Source organism: Pseudoliparis swirei, chromosome 4 (assembly GCF_029220125.1).
Source record: "Pseudoliparis swirei isolate HS2019 ecotype Mariana Trench chromosome 4, NWPU_hadal_v1, whole genome shotgun sequence".
NCBI lineage: Eukaryota > Metazoa > Chordata > Actinopteri > Perciformes > Liparidae > Pseudoliparis > Pseudoliparis swirei.
Genome location: NC_079391.1, coordinates 3606686 through 3631818, shown reverse-complemented (window position 1 = coordinate 3631818; position 25133 = coordinate 3606686). Strand labels below are relative to the sequence as shown.

Sequence of the window (25133 nt, the reverse complement as noted above, 5' to 3'; positions counted from 1 at the left end):
CCTTCCTTTCCTTCCTTGCCTCCTTGCCTGGCTTCCTATCCTTCCTTCATTGCCTCCTTGTCAGGATTCCTTCCTTGCCTGGCTTCCTTCCTTCCCTCATTTCCTCCCTTCATTGCCTCCTTGCCTGGCTTACTTACTTTCATTCCTTGCTTCCTTACCTGGCTTCCTCCCTTCCCTCATTTCCTTCCTTAATTGCCTCCTTGCCTGACTTACTTCCTTCATTTCCATCCTTTGTTGCCTTCTTGCCTGGCTTCCTTCCTTTCCTCCTTGCCTGGCTTCCTTTCATTCCTTCATTCCTCCTTTCCTTCCTTCCTTGCCTGGCTTCCTTTCCTTCCTTCCTTCTCTCATTTCCTTCCTTTGTTGTCTTCTTACCTGGCTTCTTTCCTTCCTTTCATTGCTTCGTTAGTTGCCTCCTTGCCTGGCTTCCTTTCCTGCCTTCATTCCTCCTTGTCCGTCCTTCATTGACTCCTTGCCTGGCTTCCTTCCTTCCTTCTCTCATTTCATTCCTTTGTTGTCTTCTTACCTGGCTTCTTTCCTTCCTTTCCTTCCTTCATTAGTTGCCTCCTTGCCTGGCTTCCTTCTTTGCCTGGCTTCCTTTCCTTCCTTACCTCCTCTCGTTCTTCATTGCCTCCTTGCCTGGCTCCCTTCCTTCCTTCACCTCGGTGCTCTCCAGCTTCAGGTCACAGAGGCATCGGCTCTTCTTCTTCTTCTTCTTCCAGAGCGTTGTTCCTGCAGCTGTGTGTTCTCAGTGTGTACTCCAACAACACACACAGATCGCCATGACAACGCTCTGGTTGTCTCTTCATGGCATGAACCACCTGCTGCACCGTCTAAAGCTTCTCTGGTCACCAACCGGAGGAGGTTTACTCAACTCTGAGTCTGAACGCGGCCGCCGTGCGCCTCCTCCTCGCTGTGGGGAGGAGGAGGCCATTCCTCTCTGTCTCAGTGGTGGGCGAGTTAATCACAGAGATGCAGCAGCCTCTTTCCTTCAGGGGGCCCCGGGGCCCCAGAGGCCTCCTCACTGAGGCGAGCAGCGACAGAGCGGACACGCAGCCAGCTAAACAACAACACAACAAACACAAAGTGCTACAATAATAGGCAATTATCTTTTTTGTTGGCCAACTGCAGAGCTCTCTCTCTCTCTCTCTCGGCTGACGGACCTCAGACTGTCGTTCACCCGTTATCTATTCCTTTCTCATGTGAACTGAAGGTTGATTCCTTTTTTTTATTTTTTATCAAACACTTAGTGTTCCATCTACAGCTGAAACAAACGACCTTTATTCATTTAACCTTGAAGGAAACGAGCCACGCAGCCGTGATGAGGCTCGTGGTGCTGATGACGTCAGGAGCGAACAATGGCCAGGTCACTAAAGTGCTCTACCGCCATCTAGTGGTGATGGATAGCACAGAGAGAGAGGTTGTGTAAACTGTACCTTCTTTCAATGTTGTTATTTATGTCACATTATTTTTATTCATATGTGTATTTTTTGTGTTGCTGTGTCTTGAAGCTTTGGCAATATTGTTGTTGCAACATTCACACCGATAAAGCCAATTAGAGAGAGACCAGAAAGAGAGAGAGTGAGACCAGAGATCAGATAGAGAGAGAGAGAGACCAGAGAGAAAGAGAGAGAGAGCAAAGAGCAGTGATGAACAATGAAGAGGAAATCTCTTTGGACCAACATGTGAAGTCCCTCTGATCCTCGTCGACCTCACCATGACGAACTGATTCAGAATCATTCATTTAAATCCTCTGACACGTGACGTCATTCTGTGGTCCGTCCTTCTTTTTAGGTAAAGACCGCCACCTACTGGAGGACCCCGGAAGCCACGAGGCCCCTGGTGATCCACGTGGCCCTGCAGCTCAGTGGGTCGATGACGTCATGCATGTGACCTCTTAGTGGGAGTGTTAGTGCCAAAACAAGTTACCTAATCAATACTTTTTATTGGTTGCTATTCGTTGGCGATACATTTTCATTCAGAATGGCATGGAGACGCACTTTGTGTGGATGGATTACTCTTCCAGGAAAAAAAACATTTTTTTATTTCTTTACATTTCCTAACCGATGAACAACTTCCTCAAAACAGAATAAAGTGATATTTCATAAAATTCTTTATTTATAAACTTGATGCAAGTTTACAAAAATTACTTTACATGGTCAAAATCACCCTTGCAATGGAAGAAAAGAAAGCCAAAAGAAAAAGAAACAAAAGAAACCAAAGGAAAGGAAAGCATGCTTTAACAGTGCATAACTTTATAACCCGGCCACTGCAGTTATTAATGAAGCGTTTAAAGAACCCAGGATCCAATATGTCGCTCGCCCAGACGCAGAGCAGGTGTCCGTAAGGAGAGAGAGTCTCGCGTTGACGCCGTGGGGGTTAACTATTGTTCTGATGGCGCACGGATCTGAGCTGCTACGTGTTGGTGGGGAATCCCGGCATCTTTAAAAAATAATAAAAGGTCATCCAGAGCAGGCCGGACGTCTCCATGCGTCTCTCGCCGCGTCGGACCCGGTTAAATAAGCCGATGTAGGGGAACCACGAGGAAAACAATGAACAACAGATACATCTAGTCCTTTTTTTTGTTGAAGTTTTTTTTTTTTTTTTAATCACCCTATACCCGACCGCTCTCCGTCTTCAGTAGCTCGGTGTTGAAAACACCCATCGATATATTGACATGCAAAATACAGCAATATCAAAAAACAGAGAGAGAGAGACGGGGCACGATGTGTCATGGACCGCCTCCTCATCATCATCATCATCTAGTGTGGGAACAAACCCATGTTCCCCAAAACTATTTTTTTGGTCTTTTTTCCCCCCTTTTCTTTCAGAATTCGACAGCAAAGCGCACGGCGAAGCCTTTTGGTAAAACAGACGCGCGTCTCGTTAAAATGCCCCCTCCCCTCCCCCAAAGAAAGAAAAAAAAAGAAGAAGACTGACACTTCGCGACGATATTTTCCGAATCCTCAGCGACGTCGTCGAGTGGCGGGATGCGTTCCTGAGTTTGCTTCTCCAGAGATGCAGCGGCGGGCTCCACCCAACACGAGAACAAAAGCGAAAAAAAAGTGACCGGAATGAAGTGATCAGTACGTCACCCATGGCAACACAACAGCTAACAACCATGCCGATGAGTCGTGGTGGCGGGAGGAAGAGGAGGGAGGAGGAGGAAGGGGCGTGGGGAAGGAGGGAGGGGCATTCGACCCTCGATATGGACGCAAGTCGAAAAAACACACACACACACACACACACACGCGCGCACGTGCTGGAGGATGAACCGGTTTTTGGAAATATTGGTTGTGCTGTGACTTGAGGTCGGCGTCACCTTGAGGAAAAACTTCAGAAGAAGAAGAGGAAGAAAAAATAAACGGCGGAATGACTTCATGAATTTAGCGTAGCTGAGCTTCTCTCTGCTGGTTTTCAGGACAAGATACTTAAAAACAATGCGAGTAACACGACAGAACACCCACGACAGGACGCTCCACACACACACACACACACACACTCAGTTTGTCTGCATATTATTCACATTACATCGAAACAGACCCCCCCTCCCCCCCACCCCCCCGGGCGGCGCCGAGGAGAGAGAGAGTGGTTATGAATAGTAACCGGAGCCGGTGGGTAAGTTTAAATACAAAAACAGAACAAATAATTTTTTTTGGTGGAAAACCTTCAACTTGATGTTCCAGAGGTGGATCCGGCCCCCGGCCCGTCGGCCCGACGCCAGAAGGAGGTTTACACGGTGGAGACTATTGCTGTGAATTATAATCGCTTTAAACTCGGGGCTGCGGCCGTGGTGAGGTCGAGGAACAGTCAGAAGGTTAAAAGGTCACCCCCCCCCCCCCCTCCCCTCCCCCCCCTTAACTGGTATGACTCCAGGATGTGAACGAGCTCGTCCGCCGCGTCGTCCGGTTTGAGCGACACGAGGAGCCGACCACGCCATCGTCGTAAATAACAGGTGCCGTCGGGAAAAAAGAAAAGAAAAGAAAAGGGAATGGCGCCGTCGATGTTTACAAATCAATGTAATATATATTTTTTTAAACAAACAAAAAATCCCGCAGTAGTCATTAAGCGTACATAAGATCATCACGGTGTACTTATTTTTTGTTTTCCTACTGCAAGAGCATCCACGAAGCAACGTTGTTCTTATTCTAGATGTGTGTGTGTGTGTGTGTGTGTGTGTGTGTGTGTGTGTGTGGGGGGGGTCTCGAGGAGGAGTTGCAGTGCCCCCTGCTGTTAATAGTCAAGGGTAGATATAGTAATACAGTCATTGCCCCCGGTCCAAAGACACCGGAACAAGGTTTACATTATAAACAATTAAATCCTTTTTTTTGCAGAAATACAAATTTACATGTTTTACACGTGAAGTTAAAATCAAACGACATTACAGTGAGATCCAAACACCCCCCCCCCCAACACACCGCCTCGCCTGGTTTCTTGAGGTTGCCGACACACACCGAGCCTCTCCTGCAGGGAGGGGGGGGTGTCCAGCTGCTGGTTGTGATGATGATGATGACGGTGGCCTGCAAGATGCTGCTCTTCATCATGTGCTGCAAAAGTCTCTTTGATCTTCCTCCCCACCTCAAGAGCTTCAAGCTTTAAAACAAAGGGGGGGGAAAGGAGATTTTGAAAAGCGAGCTCGGCCCCCCCCCCCCCCCCCCAGGAGCGTGTTGATCCCCGGAGAGGAGGGAGGAGGGAGTAGGAGGGATCTGGGCATTGCAAAGATAACACACGGGCACAATATCACAGGACGTCCATCGGAGAGAGAGAGGAGAAAAAGATGCACACTGCACCTTCCGACTCACACGGCCAGCAAGTAACCGTGGAAACGCCAAAACCACAGCAAAAAAAAAAGGGGGGGGGGGGCGGCGGTATTTAGTCCTGGAGGGTGGGATGAACGTCGCGATGGAGAGAAAGTAAGAGATTGAATCGGGCAACAAGGTGTACAGAGATAAATATTGAGGAGAGGAGCTGATGAGCGTGGATGGAGATGTCAGAGAGGCGCGTGTGTGTGTGTGTGTGTGTGTGTTTCTGGGAGGAATTTGGTTTGGAGTTCAAACTCTCGTGTGTGTGTGTGTGTGTGTGTGAGCCAAAACGGTTTGCAGGATAAAAAATATATATATATATTGGTCGCAAGGAGAGAAAAAAGAAAAAAAGAGAGAAATTGAAGACGCGTGGTCCCAGTGGAGGAGGAGCTCCGGTCCGTTTTTAGCCGTCTTCCTTCGGGGGGGTGTACCAGCCTGAGGGGGGGGGGGGGAGACAACACAGAATGATGACACGGATAACAACAAACAAATGTTGTTGGCTTTGAGTGGATTTGACTGGCGACATTATTTTATTCTCGTCCGTTTATGGAACGATGATGCAACGCTGAACATGACATTAACAGAAAGTTAGATCAATAATTTGAATACTTTCCCGACACCTACCACCTACACTTTGTATATATTAGATACTTTAGATTTATAGTCGTGAGCTTTATGAAAGCTTAGGAGGCAACAGGAAGTATAATGAAATACTATACGCACTAAATTGTTGTTAAAACTCTTATTATGCAGTTTAGTTCTAAGAAGGAATGTTTAAAATACACGTAGGCCAAATAGTTAACGATAATTTATGTTATGTACTCCTGAAAACACCAAATTATGAGCTGAAGGCAAAACAATAGTTAGTTTACTTTTGAGTTTTTTTGTATAAAAAAAAAAAAAAAATCAAGAATCATTTACAAAAGTATTAATCTCATCATCAGCAACAGGCTGTTGCATAAGCATAAACCAGAGTGTGTACTTGTAGTCTGTGTGTGTAGGACTGGCATCTCTTACTTTACAAAGAGAGTGTAACAATGCGTGAATGTAAACGTTGTCCGTGTTCTAGACACAGAACAAGCGGTCCGTCCCCGATTGGAGGGATTGGGTTTCATTCACGGGGTCAGTGACGCACAGCGCGGGAAACTGGAGATGAAAACACTCACCGTTCTTTTCGTGGATCTGAACCAGGGATTTGTAGGACTGCTGCGCTCTGGCGAGATTGTACTGGTTCTGTAGTGAAAGACGAACACGCAGCTTAAGGTCACAGAGGGGTCGCGGTGGAGAGAACCGGCGCCGGCGGGTCGACCGAGGCGGCTCTGCACCTGGAGCTGAACTACAAGGAACGCGCTCGTCTCCAAGTCCCGCCTCTCCAGCGCAGACCGGCCAATCGCAGCGCAGCGTGCCGAGGCGCTCGCCCGGGACCGACAACAACTGGGCTCCCGTGGAATCATTCGTCTTTGAGCCAGTTATGGATGAATGTTGGATAATAGTGATACTCATAAATAAATATATATATATATAAATGATCCGCTGATTTCTATGTAACAACCTGTGGCGCTAAGATTAGCAGAGCCTAGAACAGATTAGGCTGCAGCTGCCGTGTTTAGGTTTAAACCCAAGTTAATTTTGACAAGTTATTGATTTGTTTCTCCAAAACTTTGATCATATTTATGCAGGGAGTGCGTAAAGTTAGTGAGCTCAGCTACGGGTCGTTTGCTCAAGACTTTGGACAAATCTATACGCGAGGAATTCCCTTAATTTAAGAGTGAAGCAGCATGAAAGATGGACAAAGATGGACTCTGACTACGGCCTGGAGCGAAGGAATAGTCTAAATTCATCTGTTACCCCGAGCACGGCCGACAACTGAACATGTCGTGGAAGAACTCGACAGTTTTAGGACACTTTAGAGGGGAAAGTGTGTCACCGTGAGAAAATGTGTATATTTTTATTGAATCTCAATGCAGAGTCGAGCTGCTGCGTCTTTGGAGCGGGGCTCAAGTCTTCTTCAGGCTTAGGATCATTTCAAAAATAACTCTCCTCCCTGGAAGATGTATTTTTATATGCAAAGCGTCACGCCGTCCTTCTCACTCGCATCTGAAACTAACACGCTTCTATTTTTAAATAAATTCAGCCGTCTGCACGGGCCGCACAATAACACTTCATTATATACGTTCATTATATTGCTAAAATTATGCATTAACAGCCTACATTATTTGGACATTATCTCCCAATTATACTTCTTAAAAATAATTGGAATATTATTATTTTTGATGGAAATTGCCTCCGCTGCAACACTTTCAGCCGTCGGATAATCAAATGAACTCTTCTATATTTACATGGTGTAAAGATTCAAATGTGAAGAAAATGAAAACACGAACCACGTGAAATTGAAAAAAAGTGAGAAACGTCTCCGAATTTCCATCTCAGAGCTCATGAAACATGAAGTATCCGTTTCTCTTTGGTACAGGGTTCTTACACATTTTGACCAATGGATTTCCAGGACTTTAAACCAAATTTCCATGACCAAACTGAAATCTCGGTATAAACATGAAAACTCGAGAAAATTGTGCGTATTGAGAGCTATCGCTGGCTTATATTTTGAGCGTCTTTCTTAAAAAAATATATTAATTATTTCAAACTCGGCGTAAATGAACATGTGATTTTAACAACATTTCCAGGACTTTTCCAAAACTTTTATGATTGAAGTTTTTTTCCATGACTTTTCCAGACCTGGAAATGACCATTTTAAAATGCCGTGACTTTTCCAGGTTTTCCATGACCGTACGAGCCCTGTTGGTACTCGACGCGTCAAACTCCGGGAGAAGCCGGCAGCCGGATTAGGATTCACTCGGAGAAGCGCGATACGTATGAACAGAAGACGTCCCGCCGCATAACGGACCCTCGCATCGCTCATCACGGCCTCCTCCGCTTACCTTGTTGGCTCCAAACTGCACTCTGGCTTTTCCTTTGACTAAAGTGGCATTGATCTGCATGATGACAGACTCAATGGAATAGGCACTGCTCCAACCCTAGGATCACAGAAACCCAACGTCAATAACAGTGGGGTTTAAACAAATATAGGATTCAATGGTACATTTTATATTATGCAGAAGTGCAAACCCACATTAATTTATTGCTTTAAAAAAAGTACCTGTTTGGTGAGAAGTTCCATGCACAGGGCACCTCCTCCAAGAACATAACTAAGCAAACACAGAGGAAAGATATCAGAGAAAGGTGTATCGCAACAACAGAACGACAGGGTAGAACATTAACATATTTTTAAGGGGGTAATTTTCCCCTCTGACTTCATCCAGGGGCATTTAAAAAGAAATTGCGGGCACTTTTTGAAACTTGTCAAACAACATTTAACTGTTGTTAAAAAAATTATAAATATACTTATTTAGATTTACAGTATATGAGCAATTGTCATAACAATGGCAATAATAAGACTTAAGTGTTTTTTTAAATTATTTTTTTACAAAAAACAAACTGAAAGCATAAATCAGACAATCATATTCAATTTTATTCTTATTTTTTTGTGGTTATTCATTTGTATAATAAAAATAAAAAAACATATAAACATGTAAACATGTGGGTCCAGACATGATATCTTATTCAGTCGATGTTCTCAGTAAAGATCTCTCATTGTCATTCACCACCTGAGAATCACACTTCCCCTCCTCCCTGCACCTCGACTGAGGATTTACAAGATGTTCATTTAGTTTCATTGAACACACGTTTTACATTTTGTGGAGAAAATATCAGAACTTTTGGCCTTAATAAGAATTAAAAAACAATGGGCTGTTGATTTGAAACCAGTGTCAGCAGTGGAGACCTTTACAGCTTACCGCTTGCCTGGCTTCCTTTCCTTCCTTGCCTCCTTGCCTGGATTCCTATCCTTCCTTCATTGCCTCCTTGTCAGGATTCCTTCATTTCCTTCCTTGCCTCCTTGCCTGGCTTCCTATCCTTCCTTCATTGCCTCCTTGTCAGGATTCCTTCCTTGCCTGGCTTCCTTCCTTCCCTCATTTCCTCCCTTCATTGCCTCCTTGCCTGGCTTACTTACTTTCATTCCTTGCTTCCTTACCTGGCTTCCTCCCTTCCCTCATTTCCTTCCTTAATTGCCTCCTTGCCTGACTTACTTCCTTCATTTCCATCCTTTGTTGCCTTCTTGCCTGGCTTCCTTCCTTCCTTTCCTCCTTGCCTGGCTTCCTTTCATTCCTTCATTCCTCCTTTCCTTCCTTCCTTGCCTGGCTTCCTTCCTTCCTTCTCTCATTTCCTTCCTTTGTTGTCTTCTTACCTGGCTTCTTTCCTTCCTTTCATTGCTTCGTTAGTTGCCTCCTTGCCTGGCTTCCTTTCCTGCCTTCATTCCTCCTTGTCCTTCCTTCATTGACTCCTTGCCTGGCTTCCTTCCTTCCTTCTCTCATTTCATTCCTTTGTTGTCTTCTTACCTGGCTTCTTTCCTTCCTTTCCTTCCTTCATTAGTTGCCTCCTTGCCTGGCTTCCTTTCTTCCTTCTTTGCCTGGCTTCCTTTCCTTCCTTACCTCCTCTCGTTCTTCATTGCCTCCTTGCCTGGCTCCCTTCCTTCCTTCACCTCGGTGCTCTCCAGCTTCAGGTCACAGAGGCATCGGCTCTTCTTCTTCTTCTTCTTCCAGAGCGTTGTTCCTGCAGCTGTGTGTTCAGTGTGTATTCCAACAACACACACAGATCGCCATGACAACGCTCTGGTTGTCTCTTCATAGCATGAACCACCTGCTGCACCGTCGAAAGCTTCTCTGGTCACCAACCAGAGGAGGTTTACTCAACTCTGAGTCTGAACGCGGCCCGCCGTGCGCCTCCTCCTCGCTGTGGGGAGGAGGAGGAGGAGGAAGAGGAGGAGGAGGAGGCCATTCCTCTCTGTCTCAGTGGTGGGCGAGTTAATCACAGAGATGCAGCAGCCTCTTTCCTTCAGGGGGCCCCGGGGCCCCAGAGGCCTCCTCACTGAGGCGAGCAGCGACAGAGCGGACACGCAGCCAGCTAAACAACAACACAACAAACACAAAGTGCTACAATAATAGGCAATTATCTTTTTTGTTGGGCAACTGCAGAGCTCTCTCTCTCTCTCTCTCGGCTGACGGACCTCAGACTGTCGTTCGCCCGTTATCTATTCCTTTCTCATGTGAACTGAAGGTTGATTCCTTTTTTAAATTTTTTATCAAACACTTAGTGTTCCATCTACAGCTGAAACAAACGACCTTTATTCATTTAACCTTGAAGGAAACGAGCCACGCAGCCGTGATGAGGCTCGTGGTGCTGATGACGTCAGGAGCGAACAATGGCCAGGTCACTAAAGTGCTCTACCGCCATCTAGTGGTGATGGATAGCATAGAGAGAGAGGTTGTGTAAACTGTACCTTCTTTCAATGTTGTTATTTATGTCACATTATTTTTATTCATATGTGTATTTTTTGTGTTGCTGTGTCTTGAAGCTTTGGCAATATTGTTGTTGCAACATTCACACCGATAAAGCCAATTAGAGAGAGAGAGAGAGAGACCAGAAAGAGAGAGAGTGAGACCAGAGATCAGATAGAGAGAGAGAGAGACCAGAGAGAAAGAGAGAGAGAGCAAAGAGCAATGATGAACAATGAAGAGGAAATCTCTTTGGACCAACATGTGAAGTCCCTCCGATCCTCGTCGACCTCACCATGACGAACTGATTCAGAATCATTCATTTAAATCCTCTGACACGTGAGGTTTGAAGGAGAGAACACGTGGTCATTATGTGGTCCGTCCTTCTTTTTAGGTAAAGACCGCCACCTACTGGAGGACCCCGGAAGTCACGAGGCCCCTGAAGGCCCCCGGTGATCCACGTGGCCCTGCAGCTCAGTGGGTCGATGACGTCATGCATGTGACCTCTTAGTGGGAGTGTTAGTGCCAAAACAAGTTACCTAATCAATACTTTTTATTGGTTGCTATTTGTTGGCGATACATTTTCATTCAGAATGGCATGGAGACGCACTTTGTGTGGATGGATTACTCTTCCAGGAAAAAAAACATTTTTTTATTTCTTTACATTTCCTAACCGATGAACAACTTCCTCAAAACAGAATAAAGTGATATTTCATAAAATTCTTTATTTATAAACTTGATGCAAGTTTACAAAAATTACTTTACATGGTCAAAATCACCCTTGCAATGGAAGAAAAGAAAGCCAAAAAAAAATGAAAAGAAAAAGAAACAAGAAACCAAAGGAAAGGAAAGCATGCTTTAACAGTGCATAACTTTATAACCCGGCCACTGCAGTTATTAATGAAGCGTTTAAAGAACCCAGGATCCAATATGTCGCTCGCCCAGACGCAGAGCAGGTGTCCGTAAGGAGAGAGAGTCTCGCGTTGACGCCGTGGGGGTTAACTATTGTTCTGATGGCGCACGGATCTGAGCTGCTACGTGTTGGTGGGGAATCCCGGCATCTTTAAAAAATAATAAAAGGTCATCCAGAGCAGGCCGGACGTCTCCATGCGTCTCTCGCCGCGTCGGACCCGGTTAAATAAGCCGATGTAGGGGAACCACGAGGAAAACAATGAACAACAGATACATCTAGTCCTTTTTTTTTTAACGTTTTTTTTAATTTTTAAATCACCCTATACCCGACCGCTCTCCGTCTTCAGTAGCTCGGTGTTGAAAACACCCATCGATATATTGACATGCAAAATACAGCAATATCAAAAAACAGAGAGAGAGAGACGGGGCACGATGTGTCATGGACCGCCTCCTCATCATCATCATCATCATCATCTAGTGTGGGAACAAACCCATGTTCCACAAAACTATTTTTTTGGTCTTTTTTCCCCCCTTTTCTTTCAGAAATCGACAGCAAAGCGCACGGCGAAGCCTCTTGGTAAAACAGACGCGCGTCTCGTTAAAATGCCCCCTCCCCTCCCCCAAAGAAAGAAAAAGAAAAGAAGAAGACTGACACTTCGCGACGATATTTTCCGAATCCTCAGCGACATCGTCGAGTGGCGGGATGCGTTCCTGAGTTTGCTTCTCCAGAGATGCAGCGGCGGGCTCCACCCAACACGAGAACAAAAGCGAAAAAAAAGTGACCGGAATGAAGTGATCAGTACGTCACCGATGGCAACACAACAGCTAACAACCATGCCGATGAGGAGTCGTGGTGGCGGGAGGAAGAGGAGGGAGGAGGAGGAAGGGGCGTGGGGAAGGGGGGAGGGGCATTCGACCCTCGTTATGGACGCAAGTCGAAAAAACACACACACACACGCGCACACACACACACACACACGCGCGCACGTGCTGGAGGATGAACCGGTTTTTGGAAATATTGGTTGTGCTGTGACTTGAGGTCGGCGTCACGTTGAGGAAAAACTTCAGAAGAAGAAGAAGAGGAAGAAAAAATAAACGGCGGAATGACTTCATGAATTTAGCGTAGCTGAGCTTCTCTCTGCTGGTTTTCAGGACAAGATACTTAAAAACAATGCGAGTAACACGACAGAACACCCACGACAGGACGCTCCACACACACACACACTCAGTTTGTCTGCATATTATTCACATTACATCGAAACAGACCCCCCCTCCCCCCCACCCCCCCGGGCGGCGCCGAGGAGAGAGAGAGTGGTTATGAATAGTAACCGGAGCCGGTGGGTAAAAAAAAAAAAGTTTAAATACAAAAACAGAACAAATAATTTTTTTTTGTGGAAAACCTTCAACTTGATGTTCCGGAGGTGGATCCGGCCCCCGGCCCGTCAGCCCGTCGGCCCGGGCGCCCGACGCCAGAAGGAGGTTTACACGGTGGAGACTATTGCTGTGAATTATAATCGCTTTAAACTCGGGGCTGCGGCCGTGGTGAGGTCGAGGAACAGTCAGAAGGTTAAAAAGTCACCCCCCCCCCATCACTGGTACGACTCCAGGATGTGAACGAGCTCGTCCGCTGCGTCGTCCGGTTTGAGCGACACGAGGAGCCGACCACGCCATCGTCGTAAATAACAGGTGCCGTCGGGAAAAAAGAAAAGAAAAGAAAAGGGAATGGCGCCGTCGATGTTTACAAATCAATGTAATATATATTTTTTTAAACAAACAAAAAATCCCACAGTAGTCATTAAGCGTACATAAGATCATCACGGTGTACTTATTTTTTGTTTTCCTTCTGCAAGAGCATCCACGAAGCAACGTTGTTCTTATTCTAGATGTATGTGTGTGTGTGTGTGTGTGTGTGTGTGTGTGGGGGGGGGGGTCTCGAGGAGGAGTTGCAGTGCCCCCTGCTGTTAATAGTCAAGGGTAGATATAGTAATACAGTCATTGCCCCCGGTCCAAAGACACCGGAACAAGGTTTACATTATAAACAATTAAATCCTTTTTTTTGCAGAAATACAAATTTACATGTTTTACACGTGAAGTTAAAATCAAACGACATTACAGTGAGATCCAAACACCCCCCCCCCCAACACACCGCCTCGCCTGGTTTCTTGAGGTTGCCGACACACACCGAGCCTCTCCTGCAGGGAGGGGGGGGGGTCCAGCTGCTGGTGATGATGATGATGATGGTGGCCTGCAAAATGCTGCTCTTCGTCATGTGCTGCAAAAGTCTCTTTGATCTTCCTCCCCACCTCAAGAGCTTCAAGCTTTAAAACAAAGGGGGGGGAAAGGAGGTTTTGAAAAGCGAGCTCGGCCCCCCCGCCCCCCCAGGAGCGTGTTGATCCCCGGAGAGGAGGGAGGAGGGAGGAGGAGGGATCTGGGCATTGCAAAGATAACACACGGGCACAATATCACAGGACGTCCATCGGAGAGAGAGAGGAGAAAAAGATGGCCGCCTCCATTTTAAATGTCCCGCCACAGCGTCACATGGGGGGGTCCAGCCTGTGGCCAGTGTCCGGCTACTGGAGGAATCGAGACTGCCCCCCCCCCAATCCACACTGCACCTTCCGACTCACACGGCCAGCAAGTAACCGTGGAAACGCCAAAACCACAGCAAAAAAAAAAGGGGGGGGAGGCGGCGGTATTTAGTCCTGGAGGGTGGGATGAACGTCGCGATGGAGAGAAAGTAAGAGATTGAATCGGGCAACAAGGTGTACAGAGATAAATATTGAGGAGAGGAGCTGATGAGCGTGGATGGAGATGTCAGAGAGGCGCGTGTGTGTGTGTGTGTGTGTGTGTGTGTGTGTGTGTTTCTGGGAGGAATTTGGTTTGGAGTTCAAACTCTCGTGTGTGTGTGTGTGTGTGTGTGAGCAAAACGGTTTGCAGGATAAAAAATATATATATATATTGGTCGCAAGGAGAGAAAAAAGAAAAAAAGAGAGAGAAATTGAAGACGCGTGGTCCCAGTGGAGGAGGAGCTCCGGTCCGTTTTTAGCCGTCTTCCTTCGGGGGGGTGTACCAGCCTGAGGGGGGGGGGGGAGACAACACAGAATGATGACACGGATAACAACAAACAAATCTTGTTGTTGGCTTTGAGTGGATTTGACTGGCGACATCATTATTTTATTCTCGTCCGTTTATGGAACGATGATGCAACGCTGAACATGACATTAACAGAAAGTTAGATCAATAATTTGAATACTTTCCCGACACCTACCACCTACACTTTGTATATATTAGATACTTTAGATTTATAGTCGTGAGCTTTATGAAAGCTTAGGAGGCAACAGGAAGTATAATGAAATACTATACGCACTAAATTGTTGTTAAAACTCTTATTATGCACTTTAGTTCGAAGCAGGAATGTTTAAAATACACGTAGGCCAAATAGTTAACGATAACTTATGTTATGCACTCCTGAAAACACCAAATTATGAGCTGAAGGCAAAACAATAGTTAGTTTACTTTTGAGTTTTTTTGAATCAAGAATCATTTACAAAAGTATTAATCTCATCATCAGCAACAAGCTGTTGCATAAGCATAAACCAGAGTGTGTACTTGTAGTCTGTGTGTGTAGTACTGGCATCTCTAACTTTACAAAGAGAGTGTAACAATGTGTGAATGTAAACGTTGTCCGTGTTCTAGACACAGAACAAGCGGTCCGTCCCCGATTGGAGGGATTGGGTTTCATTCACGGGGTCAGTGACGCACAGCGCGGGAAACTGGAGATGAAAACACTCACCGTTCTTTTCGTGGATCTGAACCAGGGATTTGTAGGACTGCTGCGCTCTGGCGAGATTGTACTGGTTCTGTAGTGAAAGACGAACACGCAGCTTAAGGTCACAGAGGGGTCGCGGTGGAGAGAACCGGCGCCGGCGGGTCGACCGAGGCGGCTCTGCACCTGGAGCTGAACTACAAGGAACGCTCGTCTCCAAGTCCCGCCTCTCCAGCGCAGACCGGCCAATCGCAGCGCAGCGTGCCGAGGCGCTCGCCCGGGACCGACAACAACTGGGCTCCCGTGGAATCATTCGTCTTTGAGCCAGTTATGGATGAATGTTGGATAATAGTGATACTCATAAATAAATATATATATATATAAATGATCCGCTGATTTCTATGTAACAACCTGTGGCGCTAAGATTAGCAGAGCCTAGAACAGATTAGGCTGCAGCTGCCGTGTTTAGGTTTAAACCCAAGTTAATTTTGACAAGTTATTGATTTGTTTCTCCAAAACTTTGATCATATTTATGCAGGGAGTGCGTAAAGTTAGTGAGCTCAGCTACGGGTCGTTTGCTCAAGACTTTGGACAAATCTATACGCGAGGAATTCCCTTAATTTAAGAGTGAAGCAGCATGAAAGATGGACAAAGATGGACTCTGACTACGGCCTGGAGCGAAGGAATAGTCTAAATTCATCTGTTACCCCGAGCACGGCCGACAACTGAACATGTCGTGGAAGAACTCGACAGTTTTAGGACACTTTAGAGGGGAAAGTGTGTCACCGTGAGAAAATGTGTATATTTTTATTGAATCTCAATGCAGAGTCGAGCTGCTGCGTCTTTGGAGCGGGGCTCAAGTCTTCTTCAGGCTTAGGATCATTTCAAAAATAACTCTCCTCCCTGGAAGATGTATTTTTATATGCAAAGCGTCACGCCGTCCTTCTCACTCGCATCTGAAACTAACACGCTTCTATTTTTAAATAAATTCAGCCGTCTGCACGGGCCGCACAATAACACTTCATTATATACGTTCATTATATTGCTAAAATTATGCATTAACAGCCTACATTATTTGGACATTATCTCCCAATTATACTTCTTAAAAATAATTGGAATATTATTATTTTTGATGGAAATTGCCTCCGCTGCAACACTTTCAGCCGTCGGATAATCAAATGAACTCTTCTATATTTACATGGTGCAAAGATTCAAATGTGAAGAAAATGAAAACACGAACCACGTAAAATTGAAAAAAAGTGAGAAACGTCTCCGAATTTCCATCTCAGAGCTCATGAAACATGAAGTATCCGTTTCTCTTTGGTACAGGGTTCTTACACATTTTGACCAATGGATTTCCAGGACTTTAAACCAAATTTCCATGACCAAACTGAAATCTCGTTATAAACATGAAAACTCGAGAAAATTGTGCGTATTGAGAGCTATCGCTAGCTTATATTTTGAGCGTCTTTCTTAAAAATATATATTAATTATTTCAAACTCGGCGTAAATGAACATGTGATTTTAACAACATTTCTAGGACTTTTCCAAAACTTTTATGATTTAAGTTTTTTTCCATGACTTTTCCAGACCTGGAAATGACCATTTTAAAATGCCGTGACTTTTCCAGGTTTTCCATGACCGTACGAACCCTGTTGGTACTCGACGCGTCAAACTCCGGGAGAAGCCGGCAGCCGGATTAGGATTCACTCGGAGAAGCGCGTCGTATGAACAGAAGACGTCCCGCCGCATAACGGACCCTCGCATCGCTCATCACGGCCTCCTCCGCTTACCTTGTTGGCTCCAAACTGCACTCTGGCTTTTCCTTTGACTAAAGTGGCATTGATCTGCATGATGACAGACTCAATGGAATAGGCACTGCTCCAACCCTAGGATCACAGAAACCCAACGTCAATAACAGTGGGGTTTAAACAAATATAGGATTCAATGGTACATTTTATATTATGCAGAAGTGCAAACCCACATTAATTTATTGCTTTAAAAAAAGTACCTGTTTGGTGAGAAGTTCCATGCACAGGGCACCTCCTCCAAGAACATAACTAAGCAAACACAGAGGAAAGATATCAGAGAAAGGTGTATCGCAACAACAGAACGACAGGGTAGAACATTAACATATTTTTAAGGGGGTAATTTTCCCCTCTGACTTCATCCAGGGGCATTTAAAAAGAAATTGCGGGCACTTTTTGAAACTTGTCAAACAACATTTAACTGTTGTTAAAAAAATTATAAATATACTTATTTAGATTTACAGTATATGAGCAATTGTCATAACAATGGCAATAATAAGACTTAAGTGTTTTTTTAAATTATTTTTTTACAAAAAACAAACTGAAAGCATAAATCAGACAATCATATTCAATTTTATTCTTATTTTTTTGTGGTTATTCATTTGTATAATAAAAAAAAAAAACTATTAACAATACTAACTTATTTCTTTGTTTTTTATAATAACTAGGGCTGTGAAATGATTAAAATTTTTAATCGGGTAAATCACAGGTTTTTGTGGATTAATCATGATTAATCACATATTACCGATATTCTCGGTATATTTTGTGAGAACATAGAGATTTATGACAAAAGACGGATATATACATTTATACATTCTTCTATACAATGGTGCTGCAACTCAGCAGTTATTTAGCAGTTTTCTTCCATATGGAACATTAATACATCTTCATCCTAAACAGAATGTTTAACCCTCCTGTTACCTTTCGGGTCAATTTGACCCCATTCAATGTTTAATGTCGGTGTTCTTTGGGGTCAATTTGACCCCAGGCTGTTTTTCACTGTGTCAAACATATAAGAAATATCAACTTTTTTATTTATTTAAAGGGCTATTTAGGTAGTCAACAAACAAACATAAAGTACCTCACACTTAAACTTGGGAAGCAATATTAATTCTAATAATTTTCTGGAGGTTTTAATTGCTGGGGTCAAATTGACCCCGAGGGTAAAATATGTTAGTAAATGTAAAGTTAACAGGAGGGTTAAACAGAACATTTTTCTCTTGTTTGTCAACCATGAACTCCACCATGATACAATCTAAAGGCCTCTAGTCTTCCTCTAGCAGCTGCTGAGGCAAACTGACTGTGTGGGTTTTCTTCATGAACTGGGCCGTGATGAAAGGGACGGCGGGACACCGCTGCAAAGCTGAAACCTCACCGGCCCGGACAGGTGGACAGATTGACAAGTGACTTTTTTTGCTCGGTCGATGCGCGCGCGGAGCTCTGCGGCGCGAGACGGAGATCGATAAGTGTTAACGCAAGCGAAGAGACAGAAATGACATGCTGCTGTGGAGATACGATCAACAACAGACGTTTAGTTTAATAAAAGAACAAAGACGTGCTCTAGAGAACATGTCAGGGGCGGGCCAATCTTTTAATGTCATGCGATCTACCGACACTACGCCGCGATCGACTGGCAGGTCGCGATCGACGTGTTGAGACCCTGATCTACAGGAAGTAAAAGTCGTAACAAGGTTTCCGTAGGTGAACCTGCGGAAGGATCATTACCGATGAACAGACCGTCTGCATGAGAGCAGACAGAGTTCAGATTGAAGTGGTGTATTGGAAGCTCATTTTGCAAGTGACTTTTTTTTCGTCCCGACGACCAACAACAGACGGATTGGAAGCTCATTCTGCGCATGCGTTAAATGAGTTAAAAAAAAAAAAAAAAGTTAAACCTGTAATTGAATTAACGCGTTATTTTTCACAGCACTAATAATAACAAAACATATTTATAGATTTGTTTGTGTACCTATAACTAGAACAGGCAGTACAGATAGGACACACACAACAAAGAACAAAACGCTATTAAATGATCGAAATTATGGGGGCATTTGTTGCACCTCTCCTAGTGATATGAGGGGCTAAATTATATTTCTTAGGGGCAGTTTTGCCCTTTGCCCTGGTGTATTTCCGACGCTGCATCACAATTTCTTTTTTTTATCATGGAAAAAAGAGGTTGCCGCCTCAACTTAGAAAAGTGTCAATGAGGATGGAAGAAACTGTGAAAGTGTTACCGGCTAAATGAACTTACCCTCCGGAAAGCACGGGCGAAACCACCCGGACAAACGGTGGATCGAAGGGGAAATTATCCTGGAAAACAGAACCAAAAAAAAAAAAAAAAGCTCAATTTACAGACTTCAAAAGAGTCCAAAATGTTATTTATTATTAGTCGAATATACTCACTTTATATGAGAAGTTGAGTAAAATGTAATCCATTCCTTCCTTTTCCTTCAGGACTTGTAGGTCGCTGTGCAGCGGGCTATCTGGATCCACCCTGTAGGTAATGAAGTGATGACATCATCAGTGTTTACGCCGACACGGAGAAAAAATAATACACAAGCTGCTGCGGCTACTCACGTCCTCAGCTTGACGTGCCATTCGTACAGGCTGTCGTTAACGAGCTCCACTGAATAGATGCCTGCAAGAAGGTAATTGATTATAGGCCTAGTAAAAAATAGAATGATTTAATCTCCATTTTATAAACTTTAAAAAAAGGTAATGCGGCGTTACATGTAATTGAACTTACAGCCCCACTAAACACCGATATGACTGTATGTATGACTACTGGACTCTGTAAAGCGACTTCGGGTACTTAGAGAAGCGCTATATAAGACTAAGGATTATTATTATTACTATCACACCACTGTCGGTTAATTCTGAGGCCGGGGTCAAAGGTCGAGTTCAAAAGGTGAAGAATTCATAGAAAATAAAATACTTTAAAAGGATCTTTTTTTTAAAAAGTGTGCCAATGTGCTTACCAGCCTATAAACAGGGTTCTTACACATTTGACCAATGGATTTCCAGGACTTTAAACCAAATATCCACGACCAAACTGAAATCTCGGTATAAACATGAACAATTTAGAAAATGTTGTGCGTTTTTGAGTGTCTTTCTTTAAAAAAAACATATAAATTATTTCAAACTCGGCGTAAATGAACATGTGAATATAACAACATTTCCATGACTTTTCCAAAACTTTTATGATTTAAGTTTTTTCCATGACTTTTCCAGGTCTGGAAATGACCATTTTAAAATTCCATGACTTTTCCAGGTATTCCATGACCGTACGAACCCTGTAAAACATCGTGGCTCTCTTATTATAAAGCTCGATGTTCACCAGTACTTGCCAGTCACTTTAAGGGGATATAATGGATGAGTACAGTGTGTGAGGGTTTGTAGGCGTGCGTATGACAGTTTCGGGGTCGACGTCTTTGCACTCGGCCCGCCGTGTGGGCGGCATACCTGTCTTGTAACTCTGAGACCTGTAGATCTCCCTCAGCTCCTTCATCAGGCGGTCGGAGGCCTGCACTGAACCAGACACGGCTCCCTGCAACAATTCAAAAAACAGTAATAATAAAGACAGAGCACCCGGTAGTACAGCTCGCCGTGCGTAGCGCATGAGAAGCGTAGCGAGCGGACTTTATAAAAACTCACATTTAAGTGGTCCTGCCTCTGGTTCTTTCGGATTTTCTCAAGGATGGCCAAGTTCTCCTTCTCGATGCCGTCGTCCTCGGACTTCTTTCCATCCACGGGCTCCTCCTCTTTCATTTCATAGTGGTCCAGATCCTCGATGTCCTGTCGCGTCACATTTGACATTTTAAGACGATTTTAAATACTTTCCGGTCGCGCGGCAACACATCCGGGAACCAGCGCCGGCGGACGAGCCGACGACGTCCGCGTTCAAGTGCGGCCCTTTGAGAGCGATACATGGAGCGATAACGTACCTCTCCCATCTCCTCATCCTCCTCTTCTTCAGATGTGACCTCCTCTGTCCCATGCTACACACACACACATACAGAGAGAGAAGGCATTAAGTCAAGCTGGATAACGTCTGAAAGGGCATCCTGAGATGGTGTTCCCCAACCACAGGAAGAGACTGTAGATCAGCTTAAAGAGCGACTTCACACAGATCAGGCCTTCTGTAATGTTCACTTCTGAGAAGAAGTTGTTTGAAAGCGCACAATTAAAAGCAATCCTTATTCAAACTAGAACGGGCACTTGGTAGAGCGCATACCTTCGCATATCACAAGATTGGGCATTGAATTATGAACATTTTGGCATTAGTTGCCAATTGGATAGAAATTGACCGCGCTATGGTAAAAAGAAGATTGTGACCTTTCCATGACCTTGACCTTTGATCCGATCGATCCCAAAATCTAATCAAATGGTCCCCAGATAATAACCAATCATCCCACCAAATTTCATGCGATTCGGTTTCATACTTTTTGAGTTATGCGAATAACACGCATACAAATAAATAAATAAATACACGGCGATCAAAACATAACCTTCCGCATTGTCAACGCGAAGGTAATGAGCACGCCTTATTCCTTAAAAAGTGATGAAATACTGGCACTGTGCTGGCTGTGCCGTTCCAAAAGCCTAAAACTAGGTCGCCTTGCCTTCCGGTCTTGTCCTACAGGACCTGCGGGCAGGGGCTGGTCCAGCATCTCCACATCTGGATGTTGAGGAAGGTTGTACAGCCGACAAAGATCACAAATAAGCTTCTTCAACTGCTGCAGGAGCTAGAAAAAAGAAGAAAAAACGCAGACAGGAGGGGAGGAAGAGTTAGACAAAACATTTGTGAATGCAAATGCCGCGTGGCCGTCGTGTGACGGATGGCAGACACGGAAAATAGTTGATTATCAAGTTCATCTTGAGATGTATAAAGTCCATCAATGGAAAATGTAAATCTGCTTCAAGGGGCTTTATAACCTGCACGGCATGAATATGAATAATACAGTGAGGGCCAACGACTCTCACACGACTTCAAGGTAAGTACAGAGTACACATGTTGACCGATGGAATTCCAGGACTTTAAACCGAATTTCCATGACCAAACTGAAATCTCGGTGTGTACATGAAGACTTTTGGAAAATGTAGCATTCAAACATTGAGAATTACAAAGCATACAATACACCTGAAATGAAACAAATGAATGAGACACTAGTTTGATTAAAAGAATAAACATTACTATACATGTTTATTCTTAGAAACACTTATATAAATGTTTATTCTTTTAATCAAACTATTATCCTTTATGTGCAAATCCACCTGTTTGGACTTGGCGTACGCCGGCTTATAATTTGAGAGTCTTCCTTTCAAAAACATATGAATTATTTTAAACTCGACGTAAATGAACATGTGAATATAACAAATTTCCATGACTTTTCCAAAACTTTTGTGATTTAAGTTTTTTCCATGACTTTTCCAGGCCTGGAAATTACCATTTTTAAATGCCATGACTTTTCTAGGTTTTCCATGACCGTACGAACCCTGTAAGTATTTACACATAAGAACACGGACGGTGACATAATCACAAATGCATTTCTAATATAGGATGCCGATAAAACATCTGGATTGATCTTCTCTGACAAAACACTAACTACGTTTCATATATTAATGTAGGCTAAAGTAAGCAGGCGAACTGAAGCTCAGGGTGTCAACAAACGAGCAGGATTACATAACAAGCTGCTCGTCACCGCCACATTCTGGACTTGGAAGTTGTCCCGGTGATCTTACGTCAGTCATGTGGTGTGCTTCAAATCTGCATGTTTGCACTTGCCAGTTAAACACGTTCCACTCATTCCCCAAGTACAAAGTCACACACACACACACACACACATACACACACACGGTCTGTTTGTGCTTAGAAGTCCAAAACTAATGTTACATAAGCTCCACATTGTGTGAATCTTGGAAATACATCACTCAAATTTAAAAAACTCAACGTGCATCACTTTCTCTCTCTTTAAGAAGAAATAGTGCAAAAATCTGGATTAAAACACAGATTAGCACTTCAGTGGCTCTTAAATAGCTCTTATTATGGTACTTTTGTCGTTCGACTATGTTGAGGAAATGTTACTTTCTGTATTCTTGTTGTTCTTAGTTTGTACTCTAGGTTGAATGCACTTCTTGTAAGTCGCTTTGGATAAAAGCGTCTGCTAAATGACATGTCATGTTATGTAAAGAATGATGAAAACAAATGTTTAAAGGACTATTACTTAATGAAATGTAATCTAGAACACACTCCTTTTTTTAAAGCCAGTCCCGAGTGAATTTAGTGATTAGTTGAACTCTCTGTGCACCTCCCTCTTATAAAGCAGTGTGTCAAAAATAATGCAAAAAACAGACTCCTGCTGAATCAGCTGGGTCAACACCTGCTTCGCCAAGAAATTAAGTTCAGTATATTGTCGTCTTCGTGAAACTAACAGACATAAGACGTCTACAGGTTAATCAGTCAGCTGGGAAATAAACGACCTGCTCATCGTTCTTCATGTTTCCTCATATGTCTCCTTGTCACCTAGTGACGTCATATACCCAACGCTAATATTTTGGAGAAGACATTAACAAGTTTGGAATACAACTATATATACTGCTGTACTGTTTGTTATTGTTTTAGGTTTGTTGTGGTCTGTCAAGCGACTGGGAAATAAACGACCTGCTCATCGTTCTTCATGTTTCCTCATATGTCTCCTAGTCACCTAGTGACGTCATATACCCAACGCTAATATTTTGGAGAAGACATAAACAAGTGAGTTAGGAATACAACTATATATACTGCTGTGCTGTTTGTTATTGTTTTAAGTTTGTTGTGGTCTGTCAAGCGTCGACATACGCAAATTAGCTGCATAGCTACAATCTGGTACAGCGCATCACGTGATATGTATTTTAACTGTACTTGGTCCGTGTTAAATAAAGATAAGAGTAATACCAGGGTGCTGCCTTTTCTCACATCCTCCAACCTCTCCAAAACTTGCGCCAGGCTCGGGTCATCAGAGTCCACGAACCATATTGGCGGCGTAGATGGATACGATTCCTAAAAATAATAAAACACAGCAAAAAAAATTTAATTGTTACATCAAAATATTTGACCTATATTTACTCGCGTGTCGCAGGATGAATAGAATCAGTAAATAGCGCTTTAAAAAAATCCGAATTAGCATTCAGAGTGCGGCGTTAGCTCAGCAGCTAAGGCTGCTAATTATGTCATGTTTTAACGTCGTATTGTGAAGATAAACACACGCTGGGTCAAAACTGCGTAGTTCCTTAGGACGCTACGCAGGAGCTCGTCCCGCATCGCATCGGGCGGCTCGGCCGTTGGGGGGTGCTATCCGACTAGCTCAGTTAACCGGCTAACTTTAGCTCGCTAACCACCAACAAGGGAAGTGTATTTTTTTTTAAAAAACGTCTCCCTTACCGTGATATTACAGTGGATAATTAACAGCTTTTCCCCGGTCACGTTGAACTGGCAGCTCAGCTCGTCGGGTTTCCAGTCGATTATCCTGAAACGTTCGTGGTTCGGATCAAAAATGGACTCCAAAAACTTCAGTTCGGCCTTCAGCCCCGACACCGACATCTTCCACGCATCTCCGGCCGGCGGGCCGCTTGGGGAGGGGGGAGAAGTCGGGACCTAGCCCGTCGAAGCTAACGCGAGCTAAAGCCACTGCGCGAAGATGTATACGTGCAAAATGCGTTTAAAACAAATATATGGCGGACTACCCCGGTTAGACGTATCTTTGACGCCTAGGATCAGCTATATATATATATATTTTTAAAAGACGTTAGGAGTTTTTTTTAGCCGATTAGTTCGCGAGCCGTCAGTTAGCATATGCTAACAAGATGCTAGTTAGCGAGCTAGTCCGTTGTTGTTGTCTTCCCGTCTATTGTTGTTGTCCGCCCGTGATAACACGCAGCTCGGTGGTTCTCGCGATGTCCCGCGGCGCGTCTCCCCGCGTTATCCCCCAGACGGCGGCTTGTTATTAATGTAACCCGGTTTCGATCATATAATCTCCGCTGATGTGACGTGATGTGTCCCGCCGCTCCGGACAGTGCTGTTCATCCCCGGGTGTGCAACCGTAGCCTGGCCTCTGGTGGGGTTTAAAGATGGCGTTCCGCAACCGAATCTCCCCGATCCCGGCGCGCGCGTGCCGGTGCGTATTTGGTGAGAGAATAAGGAAAAAAAAACACAACACAGTTGAGATATTATTTTGTCTGTCATTACAGGTTCAATGTGGTTTTTTTGGGGAGTGAAAATAAAGCAATTTCCACCATCAAATAATACATGCTGGAGTAAAACTAGTGCACAGAACTTGGATATATATCTTAATTTTATTCCAGACACATGAGTCCATAAAACAACAAAAACAAATAAAACAACAATATATATAAAATACAATACAATATGAGGACACAGGTACAATGACTGCAGTTAAAAAGTCATGTGTGGTAATCCCGGCAT

At 44.1% G+C, this 25133-nt stretch overlaps 1 protein-coding gene and 1 long non-coding RNA gene across 3 annotated transcripts; both read right to left on the bottom strand.

The window, feature by feature from the left end:
* Positions 1-2092: 2092 nt before the first annotated feature.
* LOC130193183 (uncharacterized) lies at positions 2093-8342 on the bottom strand. The gene is made up of 4 exons (XR_008831519.1): positions 7954-8342; positions 7736-7831; positions 5966-6032; positions 2093-5234 (listed from the first exon to the last, which is right to left on the bottom strand). It is a non-coding gene; the product is annotated as an uncharacterized LOC130193183 (long non-coding RNA).
* A 5353-nt stretch (positions 8343-13695) lies between these two features.
* On the bottom strand, positions 13696-24766 carry LOC130192579 (ubiquitin-conjugating enzyme E2 Q2-like). Of its 2 annotated transcripts, none has more exons than XM_056412665.1 (13): positions 24093-24766; positions 23607-23711; positions 21295-21417; positions 20617-20670; positions 20327-20467; positions 20135-20222; positions 19250-19310; positions 19076-19166; positions 18924-18982; positions 16876-16924; positions 16658-16753; positions 14892-14958; positions 13696-14172 (listed from the first exon to the last, which is right to left on the bottom strand). In XM_056412665.1, the coding sequence occupies exons 1-13, from the start codon at positions 24249-24251 to the stop codon at positions 14141-14143; spliced, it is 1125 nt and encodes a 374-aa protein (XP_056268640.1). In that variant the 5' UTR covers positions 24252-24766; the 3' UTR covers positions 13696-14140. The 2 variants fall into 2 exon arrangements, with proteins under 2 accessions (XP_056268640.1, XP_056268641.1); XM_056412666.1 differs by having other exon boundaries at positions 20135-20219; positions 24093-24764.
* Between the last annotated feature and the right edge of the window lie 367 nt (positions 24767-25133).

Excerpts from the sequence above, each read along its gene's own strand:
- LOC130192579 (XM_056412665.1), bottom strand. The coding sequence starts at position 24,251 with ATGTCGGTGTCGGGGCTGAAGGCCGAACTGAAGTTTTTGGAGTCCATT. Across the intron at positions 20,671-21,294 it reads CTGTAGGACAAGACCGGAAG|CATGGGACAGAGGAGGTCAC; the intron begins GCAAGGCGACCT and ends GTGTGTGTGTAG. Across the intron at positions 14,959-16,657 it reads TGCAGTTTGGAGCCAACAAG|AACCAGTACAATCTCGCCAG; the intron begins GTAAGCGGAGGA and ends CTTTCACTACAG.